The following is a 13,480-nucleotide window of genomic DNA, read 5'->3' as shown; positions in this document are numbered from 1 at the left end:
GTACTATGCAATAAAGTATAATAAAATTAATACTACAGTAGTACTAATAGAGATTAAACATACACACCCTGCTCTCTGTATTATAAAAGGTTAAGTATATGGACAGAAAATTGCTGAATAGGCTGCTGTTCAGAAAAAAATGAAAGTTTTTTATTTAGTATTCTCTCAGGGCCCTTTCACACAGCCCTATATCCCAAAATATCAAGGCAGAAAATCCCACCATATCTGCTTTGAACTGGGTTATCTGAGTCTGCACTCAGATAATGTGGGATTTTCTCCCTTGATATTATGGGATATAGGGCTGTGTGGAAGGGGCCTTAGTATTTTATTCATTAGCACTATAAATTGGTGAACAATTTTCTCCATTTACCTGCGTCAGACATTCTCAAGGAACGGTATATATCATGATGTGCTATGGCTTCGAAATGAACAACTCCCTTCTAAAAAACATTAATCAAAACCATGTTATAGCAGTATAATAATAACAATTACAATAGCAGCAGTAGTGGATCAAAACAACCCTCCAAACTTCAGGAATCTTCCTTTCCCTAGTCCATGGATAATTTAAGAAAATTTAACTGTAGGCTACTGTAGGTGATGAGAAAAGGCCTGCACGTATAGCTATTTCTTACAAACTACACAATTTTTATTACAGAGAAATGCATATAGATGACAGATTTTTGCACACCAATACTTTTATATTCTGCTACTTAAGCTTATCTTTGTAGTATATTCATACTGAAAAACAATGCAACATAACTTTGAAAGTAAGGTTCAGTGCTTCAGTTTTTTTATCATGTCAGAAGCGACTTGAGAACATACTGCAAGTCAATTCTGGTGTGAGGGCATTGGCTGTCCACAGAGACATTGTCCAGGGGACACCTGGATGTGTTAGCTGGGAGGCTTCTCTCATGTCCCAGCAAGCTAGAGTTGACAGATGGGAGCTCACTCCATCTCATGGATTTGAACCAGCAACCTTCAGGTCAGCAACCCAACCTTCAGGTCAGAAGTTCAGCCGGCACAAGAGTTTAACCCACTGAGCTACTGCGACTCCTAGTGCTTCAGTGAGTCTGCACCAATTAATAGATCTGATAACTGGAAGCAATTTTCCTACCATTTAATATCATGGACAAACCTTTCCTGAAAGCACGACTAGTATAAAAGATAACACTCCTGTAGAAAGAGTATTATTGAACTAACCATACATTTATGCAGCAATGTAGATAGACATAGTACCTGGGACAAAACAGAATTAATCTGTAAGGGTATCTCAAATATCACTCCAATATTTGTGGTCACAAAAACTTTGGAAAATACGTTTGTAACAGTTTCTTGGTTGTGAAGTTTCAAGGAAAACACATTCCAACAGCCTGGAGGTAGAGTCAAAGGATCAGTGAAGTTCAGGACCTAGTGGGGGGAAATATCACGTCAAATTGGACAGCACATAAAGCACACCTATACAGAAACATTGTTTTGCTTCATATTTTTTAACAACACATTACAAGCTAAAAAATTAAGTATCCAGTATTACAAAAAGAATAATAAGGAAAACCCATTGAATCACAACTTTTCCTGGGATTCTGCATATAACAGTATGCTATGCTGCAGATATTCCCTCTACCATCAGTAGCCCCTCATAGACAGGGGCCAAGATCCTACATGAATTTAGTGGAGCAGAAAGGTCCACAAGTATACCTACATGGACTTTTAAAAATCTGAATGAGAGATAGAAAAAACCAGCATGGTAGTGTCATGAAATAGCAGTTCAGGAACACCTCTGTGGCCAACTGGTAATGATCACAGTCAAGGGTTAGAGTTGTGCCTGGACACTGTTTAGCAACTGTTATGGTTGCAAATATCTTGAATATGAAAGTACTAAACACCTTCTTACAAGACCCCCAATAGGATTATGTCCATAAATACAAATACAGTCATGAATGCTGATGATACTTAATGGAGTCACTGGGAGCTGCCCAGATTAGATTCTGAGTAAAAAAACCTTTCTATTCATGTGTAAGGGCAAATTCCTATATTCTTCAATGCCGTCACTATGCTTAGAACAAAAATGTCATTTAGATTAAAGTTAAAACTGGGATTAAGTGTAGAAATCAGCATCCTGATAAAAAGCCGCAAGGAACAATGCCTAGCAACATTTCTGAAGGAGGAAAAGCAAAGCAAAACCTTTCCATTACCAGTGTCAGATTCTAGCATTCTGAATAGAAATCCCCATTTCAAAAAACTAGCACAAACCAAAGTAAATATGCAACGCATGCAGATTTGTGAAAATACTCACAGCTCATGCTAGATAGAGAATTAAATTTTTATTAATAGATGCATCACTTGTTTTTCAGCACAGAATATACAAATCCCAAGATATAAAAGGCTACTGCTCTTGTAATAAACAGTACACAATAAAACCTACCTTTAGAATATCCTCAGTTTCTTTTGAAACATAAACATCATTTAGGATGAGGCTAAAATCAAAGCTGTTTGTAAACCATATAGACCAAGATGCTGAAATACTGCGATGTGGTTCTATGTGGAATACAGTCGCAAATGGATTGATACCAAGATACCTGCAGATAGAGAAAGGAACCTTATCAGGCAATGACAAGTTTGTTTTGATTCAGTGTGACTGTGTTCTCCCAACAATGTTTAAACTCCCCTTGATGAGAAAGCAAAACAAGAATAGTGCAATCGAATTTTTCCACTGGATTTGATGCTTTGAGATTTTATTGCAGTTTGGTCCCACATCCAAGCATGAGACAGCATATAATGTTATGGTTGAGCCTTCTGGCTCCGATACTAGGAGACGGGGTCGTAAGACTCCTCGAGAGTCAGACTCTTTTGAGGAGCGCGAAAGGAAACGGCTCCGGGACTTATTTGCAGAACCAACAGATGAAGACTCATTTGAGGGTTTTACCGAGCGAATGGAGGAAGAGATGGTTAGCTCAGAGGAGGATGACATGGAGTGGACTCGTGTGAGGGAGGATTTGGGTGTCACCGGCAATGATAGCATGGGAGGCGATTGGCGGGTTGCAGGATCAGACCCATGGACGGGCTGGAGGGATGGAGCGGGATCCACAGCTGGGGATGCTGTGGGGCATAGTCAAAGGTGTTTTAGCTCTGATGAGGATGATGATGATGAGGCACCTGGAATTAGGATAGCAGCTGACAGCGATGAGGAGTTATGAACTGGGATAAAATGGGGTTTAGGATCAATGGCTAATTGCGTTGGGCAAGGTAATCTGGACGAACGCTTGGGCTCTTGTTGGGGAACTTCCTGAAGACGGGTGTGACTCGTTGCTGGATACGTAAGTTACCAAGGACACTGGGCATAGACGGCGGGAGGAACTGTGTGGGGTTTTTCTGTGCAACTTGTGTTTAATCTTGATAGCTTGGACCTCCGTCGTCTTTTTGACGGACATTAATTACCTACTCTGGATTGACGCTGGACTGACTGACTGACTACGACCTTGGACTGTCCCTTCTGTGGCTATCGGTGGAACTTGTGGAACTTTAGACGTCTGCGCTTGGCTTTCGACCTTGGACCGGATTGGGACCCTGCTGACCGCCGTTACCCTGATTGATGTGCCTGGACCTGGATTTCGCTCGTTGCACAGAGGAGTAAACAGCCTGAGTTACTCATCTGTAGCTTTTGAGTAGCAGAGAGGAATCTGCTGCCAGTTTTTTGTGTTCATTTTGACCTCTGTTTACCAACTTTTGTTTGTTTAAATTGCCAGGCTGAAGTAAGCACTTTTGATTTAATCCGGATTAAACTCCTGTTTAATCCGGTTTATTCTTTCGAACCGTTTTAATTCAAACGGAGCTGTTTCTGTTACTTTTCACACTGAAGACAAGTGTTTGCCTAGTCCTTTGTTTCCTACGGGCATTTTTTAGTTCTGTAACCTCAATAAACTGTGTTGTACTCTATTTGGTGGCGTTCTGTCTTTGACATATAAACTATTTCCTCTATGGCTATGCACTATTTATCTATTTGAGGATGAGTTATGAGTGATCTGTGGCTAGAAATATGAGGGGTGTAGGGCAAAAAAACGAAAACTCCATAGGTAAAGGTTTTCCCCTGACATTAAGTCCGGTCGTGTCCGACTCTGGGGGTTGGTGCTCATCTCCATTTCTTAGCCGAAGAGCTTACGTTGTCTGTAAATACCTCCAAGGTCATGTGGCCAGCATGACTGCATGGAGCGCTGTCACCTTCCCGTTGGAACAATACCTATTGATATACTCACATTTGCATGTTTTCAAACTGCTAGGTTGGCAGAAGCTGGGGCTAACAGTGGGCGCTCACTTCTCTCCCCGGATTCTAACCTGTGACCTTTTGGTCTGCAAGTTCAGCAGCTCAGTGCTTTAACATGCAATCCATTGTTATTATTATTAGCGCTTTGAGTCTCCTTTAGGAGAGAAACAGTGCACTACTACTACTATGATTACCTTAGAAAGTGAAGACCTGGCTTTGCAATCAGGCATTTGGCTAGTGCAATATATGAATCCGCACAATATAGCACAGAAATGATGACCTTAGGACTGGGTATTATGTTTTAATTATGTTTTTAATAGTTTGTGAAATTTATATATTATTGTTAATTGTATTGCTTTTATGTTGTGAAATATGTGACATTGAATATTGCCATTGAATTCTGTACGCCGCTCTGAGTCTCCTGCAAGGATGAGAAGAGCGAGACAGAAACAGAGTCAATAAATAATATTAATGTGTTATTGAAGGTTTTCATGGCCAGAATCGCTGGGTTGCTGTGAGTTTTCCGGGCTGTATGGCCATGTTCCAGAAGCATTCTCTCCTGACCCACATCTATGGCAGGCATCCTCAGAGATTGTGAGGTATCTTGGAAACTTTTGTTGTTCTGTGCCTTTAAATAATTTGCAATCTATGGTGAGCCTAAGACGAACCTATTATTGGATTCTCTTAGCAAGATTTGTTCAGAAGGAGCTTCCTCTTGTCTTCCTGAGAGTGAACTTGCCCAAGGTTACCCAGTTGGCTTCATGGCTGAACAGCGTTATAGTCCAATGCTTAAACCACTACCCCATACTAGTTCCTTAGAGAAGATTAGAAGAGCTCTTTCTCCTACTCCATCTCTTCAGTTTCTACACCCTTACCTGCGCAACAATGCAAACAGAATATTTTGGGAGTTTTTTTAAAATGTTTTCCATTCATGGTTGGTTGAACCTGCAGATCCAGAACCCTTTTAAAGGGAGGCTCACTGTACTATATGTTTAAGGTTTCACTCAACACTTTTAAGCATTACCATTGAAAACTCACCCTTCCACCACTGGATGAGAAAGACATGCCTTCGGTAAGGGTGTACTATCCAATAGATTTGCCTTCTGATTAATGTCATGGCTATTCCCATGGCCACACAACGTACCTGATTCAAGGAAAAAGTCATCTTACTTCAATATGAATTAAACATTTTGCTTGAAAATTCTAACAGTTGCTAAAGAAAATCTATGCCATACTTCAATTTAAGCTAAATTAAACTTGATATTTTGCAACAAAATACTTGGAATTAGGGATACAAAAGTCCAGAAGTGAAAAGAAAATCCTGGAAAATGAGAATTGATGAGACCTTCCATTTCTTTATCCCTAAACTTCAAGGAACAGAAACCACGTATGGAGGGCAAACTTTTCAAAAATATTACTCTTCCAAGACAGTGAGTGGAATATATATTAATATCGGTTATAGTACCACAAAATTTAAATTAGCACAAATCTCTTAAGGTCAAGATTAAAGAATGCAAAGATTTTAACAATGAATCCCATTTAATGGGTTTTGAACTATAAAACTAGATTTCAAGACATGTACTCTATACACCAATGCCTACGAAATTGTTTTGGAAATGCAACTACTTATGAGTTTTGGCTAGATATCAACTCTGTAATGGTTGCAGGGATTACAAAAACTATGGATTTCAAGATAGAAAGCAATGAACAATGAGATACTAGGTACTTGAAAGACTACCCACACCTATATTAATTTGTTCTTGCTCTTCCTTTTCTCTGGCCTTCTCTTGAAATTGGTTAGATTGATGGGACACTGATGGATCAGGGCCTTCTCAGATGTGACTTCTACTATTGTGGTCATCATTATTAGGTGGCCCCTTGAGAAGACTTTCCCTAGGAAAATGGCCTAAAATTGCTTAAATAAATAGTAATACTGTTTATTTAAATAAGTAGTAAATCAAAAAAGTCTTTTGCAATAGAATTTTTGTTCTCATCTTGCAGCTCACATTTTCAAAAGGATTACTGAAACTGAGCAGTTAATTTTTTTCTATTTCACAGAATGTTCATTTTATATCAGCTCATTTTGTAAGTAGGTAAAGGTAAAGGTTTCCCCCTGACATTAATTCTAATTCTAAGCACACTTAGAATTGTAATTACACTTTTAAATTCTATACCTTTACAAAAAATAGAAGCAACTTTTGTGAAGTTCATGGTCAGTGACGGCAACAATATTGGCTCAAATAGCACAGAAAATTTTCCCTCCTGTGACAAGTGTTTTACGTCCTGCAAAAAAAGCACATTACATTACTATAACACTACAGTTTTAACTGCTATGCATCTTAATGACACATTTATTTTTTGATTTATTTTATCCACAATTCATCTTCATGACAAATTTAAATTGTTAAGTAACTACATATTGTCCCTGCAAGCTATATTTACTTAAAATTAATAATAAATCCTTTTCCTATAACAAGAAAAACACTGAGTTGTTATTCAGTGGCCCATTCCATTTTTAAATAACAGCACAAGTAAAGACTAGTTTGCATTTTTAATGTATCATCATTTAATCTATAGGTTTTTGTCACAAACACTCACCCTTTGGGGAGAATAATAATAATAATAATAATAATAATAATAATAATAATAATAATAATAATAATAATAATATCTGGAGGAACCTGATCACAGAATCATACTAAAGGAGCTAGAGATTCCTAGAAATAACATGTTTAATCAAATCCATAAATAATCAAATCCGCAAAAGTCAAAAATGATTATTCTGTACTTTACCTGAAACACTGAAAAAACTCAGCACAGAAAAAGTTTGTAAATAAAATCCTTTCCTCATTACCATTTCTCCTTAACTGGAATTTCCTGGGACCATCTCCCCCCCCCCCCACGCCCCAGTCCCCATTTTGAATGACTTAACTGTTTTTCTCCTGGCAAGTTGCAAATACTTTGACATCCTACTGAAAAAACAATGAACTGTCATATGCATATACAAACTAAAAAAAATTACCTGTAGATACAGAAGGTTGCTCCCTGAATGCAATACATACAAGATTACTGGGGAATCATCTGTAACAAAAAAGAAAAAATGAAAAGCCAATGTTTATGTGTTAATGCATAACAATAGCCACAGCAGCAACAACATAATCGCAAACATACCTGAGGTCTGTGTTTTGTCCACTGCTACATAAACTATGAAAAGATTTTCCAGTAAGTATTGCCTAAGATCCACGAACTCATGCTGAATATTTTCAATTCTGACCATCAAGCTTATTTCTAGTAGCAGCATCCCATCAGAAGCAAAGCAGCAATTCTAAAGTAAAATAAAAAGAAAATCCACAAATTATATCAGAAGAACAATCTGAATGTGATATTCAGAATTGTCACTCATTGCCAGTAACGGAAATTGTCCCCACTATAAAGGTCCAAGCTAGTGAAGGAGTTGAGTTTTTCAATGAACTTTCAACAGTTCAGGAAATATTTCCCCAAAAGTGTTATCAGCATTCTGCACTGAAAAAACTCCATTTATACGGAGTGAAACAAAAAGTAACTGTAGTGTGCAGAAAGCTATTGAAATGAAGGCTGGCATGGACTGCATTTGAAACCTGGCAAAAATTTGGAAATATATTATATGTCTTTGGACTACAATTCCTAGAAACCCCCAGCCAGCATCCGGAACTATAGCCCATTTAAGTAACTGGTCCAAGTACCCACTTGAAAAATAGTCAACACCATCTTACTGGTCTAATTTCTCATGCACAAGTGCCTACATAAAATAAGGGGAAGTGTATTAATGGTTTGTCATTCAAAACACGAATAAAAGCAGTCAGTTGTCAAGATCTATAGAACCCCATCCTGCAGAGAACACACTATTATTGTTGCTGTGTGTCTTCAAATTATTTCCTACTCATTGTGACCCTAAGGCAATCATATCAGAGGCTTTTCTTGGAAATATTTATTCAGAGGGGTGTTTGCCTTGTCATCCTGAGGCTGAAATAGTGTGATTTTCTCAAGGACCCAATGGGCTTCCATGGCTGAGTGGGGATTCAAACCCTGTTCTTCAGAGTCCTAGTCCTGCACTCAAACTACTACATCATGTTAGTGCTCACTCAATACAGAATGTACCATTCAAACTTCTCCATCATGGCAGCAAAGCCACAGGAAGGAAAAATAATATTTTAAAGATATAATGATCTGGCAGTGGCAGAGTTATTTCAGCATGTCATTGGGGTTGGCATGTATGTTGGTAAATAAAACAGTGATGAAGTGTCTTTAAATACAGGATAAAAGCTAAATTGAACACTATACCTTAAAATGTTGATACAAATTGTTGTGTAAACTGCATTCAAGACGAACTTTTAAATGACTGATGTTCCTAGCTTCTGCCTAAGAGGAGAAAAAAGATAACAAAAAATTTAAAAAGGAAAAATTATTTTTAAAAAAATACCAATAGCTAAAAACTATCAAAACAAAGGTTTAAAAAACAAAAAAAGGATTCTGCTTTAAATGGCAGTCTATACTAAAATAAAGGTAGCTGGATACATTTTAATTTGTGCAGTAAAATAAGCCAAGGAACACTAAGGTCAATGAGAAATGTCTCTTGATTTGGCTAGAATCCCTGATATTCCTCTCCACATAGAAATTAGGAATCTTTTTCCAGCGGATGGATTCTGACTCCTAACTAGTACCTTCCAGACAACACTTTAATATATGCCACTTTTTTCAATATTGGAATCTTGGAAATATTTTACATCAAAAAATAATAAATTATCCCCCGTATATTTTCAACATGAATATCAGAGTTCATATAATTTTGAGAATATTTTCTAAGAAGTTATATTCTCGTGTTTTAGGTTTTTCATTGTATTTAAAGACTCTAATATTTTAATTCAAAACAACTACATGCCAGGCACAGAAGATTTTGTGTGTGCACGTGTACGCGTATATCTCACATACACATATGTGTTCTTATAATTTTACTTTCAAATGTATACTATATCTTATAACCCAAACCAAGTTTTAATGATACTTACATAAGAGTATCAATATACAACAAAAATAAACAATATTTTATAAAACAAGTTTGAATTGCTGTCCTTTTTTAAAATTAATGAAACCTTTTTAGATTGCCACAAGGGGGAACTAAGGCACCTCAAATCCTGCCACAATTCTATTATGGCTCCTTTTATTAAAAAGATCTGTTTTAAGAAATGCTGCCTCCTTTTTCGGACATATGTCAATAATTGCATTTGCTATTGTTGTTAATTTCTATCAGGTTAGCTTAGAACAAGAAAACTCCAAAACACTGTGTCACCAACATCTTGGCTCAGGTCCTACAAATGTAGAGCTGTGGCTTTCTGGATTGAGTCAATTGATCTGTAATGCAAACTTCCTCTACTCCGACTTCCTTCAGCATGACCAAGCATTATCTCAAATAAGTTACGTCATTTCACCATATGGGCAAGGATGATAGCCTCAGTTTGGCCAGTTTGGATACTTGGGAGAGTTGGTTTTGTTGCAGTTTGAACAGTTTGTTTATTGCAAGATTTTGAATAATAAAAGACACAAGCACTTGCAGCTCATGCAATTTGCACAAGAATAAAATGTTTGGCAGAATCTTTAGCTTCTGGAACAGTAAAGATTGGGGGAAATCTTTCTATCCTCTGCACCAACTATTTCAGTGCACAACTTTTTCAAATAAAACCTTTCTATTTCTGTTCATATTCTTATAATCACAAAACAGGCAAACAAGCATAATCTTTATGAAAACACCCCACTGAAATCAGAGGATATGGCGGCATAGGATAATGGAAGCCACACTTCCATGGACACCAAAATCCATGAATGCTCAATGCTGCAGTTATGATATCCTTTATATCAATGGTTCTCAACCTGTGGATCCCCAGGTGTTTCGGCCTACAATTCCCAGAAATCCCAGTCAGTTTTCTAGTTGTTAGGATTTCTGGGAGTTGAAGACCAAAATATTTGGGGACCCACGGGTTGAGAATCATTGCTTTATATAAAATGGCAAAATCAAGGCTTGCTTTTTGAAGTATTTTCAAGCTTTAAGTGGCAGAATATGTAGATGCAGAATCCATGGATACAGAGGCCCAACTGGATGTGTGTGATACTTTTTAATAGTTGATGATCTGTGCAACACATAACAATGACAATCTGTATGCAATGATTAGTTCTTCATTTGGTTGCAGGTCCAATTTCTTAATGCTGCCTGATAACATCCTGACTCTGTAAACGTTTCCTGACTTCCGTTCTCCAAACAATCAACACTTAGTATCTCTTATCATACTTTTTGTCTACAATACAAAAACCTTATTGATGGGGGACCCAGCATATAACTTGATATTTACTTGAAAGGGATACCATACCAGTGTTTGTGAGATCTGGATACTGTTGATATGAGGAAAGAGTAAATAAGTATTTGCTAACTGTTTTCTAAAGTCTTCTGAAACGACCCTTGAAATTCCTGTTCCAAAGACCTGTTGTAAAATGAAATATTATAGTAATGATTTTTAAATAATTTCAGAAATTTTAAATACCATTATCATGGCACTAAAATAGCTACTAAATATAAAGACAAACAGGATATGTTACAATTATTCAGTACCAGGGGCACATGAAAAATTCATATGTAAACATTTTAAATCTGAAAAGCTCCATCCACAAAATGCTTTTGTGTTAAGAAACACCCTAGAGATTCCTGACTTGTGATCCCAGCCAATTTGGGATGACAGTCAATCTAATGATGTTACAATGTCTCACAGTCAATCAGATATAGCTATGTAATGACATGGGAAATAATGCTTTCACAAGAATTCAATAAAGAAGATGGCTATGAGATAATGCTTTCTGTCTGATCTCTGTACAGAAGAAAACAAAAAACATAAAGTAAAAACAAACTAGAAAGCACTGTTGAAGGCTTTCATGGCCAGACACACTGGGTTGCTATAAGCCCCAGGCAGGAACCAGCCAGACCTTGAAGCTGCAAGGCTTTTCAATGCAATCCGAAGTGGCCAATTGCAACAATCACACTCGCCTCCAAAAGACATGAGTTCTTTCTCCCACCCTGAACCTTCCACAGATAAACATCCCTTGCCTAGTTTCTAATATATATCACAACCTCTGAGGATGCCTGCCATAGATGTGAGCCAATCGTCAGGAGAGAATGCTTCTGGAACAGGGCCATACAGCCTGGAAAACTCACAACAACCCAAACTAGAAAGCATTGAGTGAGATCCACAGAAGATTAAAAAAAACTCTGCTAAAAATATGTATTTTTATTTCCTAAAACGCTTGATGGTTTTTCTTCAAATATTCTTAGAATCTTTGTCAGGGGGCTTATAAACAAAAAGAAAAAGCAACACCTTGATAATGTTCCTGAGAACATCTTTAGGCTCCCCCCCCCCCCCCCACACACACACACCAAAAAAAAAAAACCAAATGAAAGACCATCTATTTAGGTCTCTTTTTCTGAATAAGCACAGGCATCTTGCTCTTGTTCTTGGATTCCTCGCAATATTCAAAGTGGGTTGAAAATGGTGGAATAATACACAAAAAGTTATTTTTACTGAACGTATTCTGAATGGTCAACAAAAAAGAGAAAAGAGCTCTTTTATCAGCAAGGTTTACCTAGGTCAGACAGTTCTACGTATAATCATTATACAGGAAATTCCCAGAGCAAAGCAGATTAGTTAAATCCATTCATCATCTAAAGCTGTCTAGTATACTGTCTGGAAAAAAAATAAGAATATATGCCTTTTACACAAACAAAGCACTTATTAAAATGGGCTGAATGTAAATGTGCTTCTGAACTCTCCTGAATGAAAGTATATAAAATTGAAACAGTAGCTTTCTAAATGACATCTCCAAGAAAAGGAGTTTGATGATATCCAACTGGAGTTCCTGACAAGATAGTTCCCGAGTGATACATAAAAATGATTTTTATCTGAAGAAAGAAGAGCAAAGACAGAACAAAATGGTATTGACCCAAAAGCTCAAAATTCTACAGGTGCATTTGCGTGCTTTTTTCATGTTAGGAGAGACTTGAGAAACTGGAAGTCGCTTCTGGTGTGAGAGAATTGGCCGTCTGCAAGGACGCTGCCCAGGTGATGCCCAGATGTTTTGATGTTTTCCCATCCTTGTGGGAGGCTTTTCTCATGTGCCTGTATGGGGAGCTGGAGCTGACAGAGAGAGCTCACCCGCACTTTCCCCGGATTTGAACCGGCAACCTTCAGATCAACAACCCAACCTTCAGGCCAGCAGTCCTGCTGGCACAAGGGCTTAACCCACTGCGCCACCGGGGGCTCCTCACTTGCCTGCTGGTTCCCTCCTTCCTTGGCAAGTGGCTACACTTCATGTGAACCTCACAAAAATCCCCTCTCCTAACTACCTAAGAACTGCAGAACATGTGGGTAGAAAGCCACATAAAAGAAAAGCATCACCTCAGCCTATTCATCTGTGAAGTTTTAACTGAAGCCAAATGACACGTTTCACTTATCCCACAGAATCTGAACTACAATCTGTTCAGTTCCCCCAACAAAAATAAACCCATTGGTAATGCTTTTGTATTATCTATGCAGTTGATACCCACTGACTTTGAAAATGGACATGATGCAATAATTAAATTATTTATTTATCCATTTATGTATTTATTAAATAATCCATTTAATTTTGTAATATGTAAGGGCTTCTGCTTGTTTGTAAGTGTGCATGTATATAATATAATGTGGCTGGAACACAATCCACTCCAATGAGAAATCTTCCACTGAAAACTGGTATACCTCAAAGTGGTATACTGGTGGTACCAAAACATACAAGACATTCTGCATGATTGTGAAAAGAAATGATACACTGCAGTCCAAGCTATGATTTAGTCTCACAGGATGGAAGTTTGTGCATTTGTACAGGGGACACACAATGTCATGCTCCAGGACTGGAAGGAAAGCAAAGGGTTTCTGTATAATAGTGCAACCACTCTGACTCCAGCAAATAATACATGCTACAGATAGCAAGCCTGGATTTTCAAAATGTGTCACATGAAGCACTGTTAGCTATAACTTTTTGCTTTTAGATAAATGAAGGAACAATACTTAACACAATGTGTTTACATTCTCTAAATGATGAATTAGAAAAACTGGGTATTCAAATTCTGGTCTCACTACAGAAATTCAACATTGGGGCCTATGCAAACAA

At 37.6% G+C, this 13,480-nt stretch overlaps 1 protein-coding gene across 6 annotated transcripts in view; it reads right to left on the bottom strand.

The window, feature by feature from the left end:
• tmem131l (transmembrane 131 like) overlaps positions 1 to 13,480 on the bottom strand; it is a 92,726-nt gene that overhangs the window by 24,382 nt on the left and 54,864 nt on the right. For 5 of the 6 annotated variants that reach the window (XM_016994084.2, XM_008111951.3, XM_008111952.3 and 2 more), the window contains 9 exons: positions 10,657 to 10,767; positions 8,579 to 8,656; positions 7,430 to 7,583; positions 7,281 to 7,339; positions 6,433 to 6,541; positions 5,297 to 5,402; positions 2,423 to 2,576; positions 1,237 to 1,407; positions 371 to 440 (listed from right to left, as the gene is read on the bottom strand). In XM_016994084.2, coding sequence (XP_016849573.1) covers positions 371 to 440; positions 1,237 to 1,407; positions 2,423 to 2,576; positions 5,297 to 5,402; positions 6,433 to 6,541; positions 7,281 to 7,339; positions 7,430 to 7,583; positions 8,579 to 8,656; positions 10,657 to 10,767 — 1,012 coding nt within the window. The remainder of the gene's footprint in view (positions 1 to 370; positions 441 to 1,236; positions 1,408 to 2,422; positions 2,577 to 5,296; positions 5,403 to 6,432; positions 6,542 to 7,280; positions 7,340 to 7,429; positions 7,584 to 8,578; positions 8,657 to 10,656; positions 10,768 to 13,480) is intronic. The other variant, XM_062981092.1, reaches the window with a different exon arrangement.

Source organism: Anolis carolinensis, chromosome 5, assembly GCF_035594765.1.
Source record: "Anolis carolinensis isolate JA03-04 chromosome 5, rAnoCar3.1.pri, whole genome shotgun sequence".
Lineage (NCBI taxonomy): Eukaryota > Metazoa > Chordata > Lepidosauria > Squamata > Dactyloidae > Anolis > Anolis carolinensis.
This window is presented reverse-complemented; position numbering and strand designations above follow the sequence as displayed.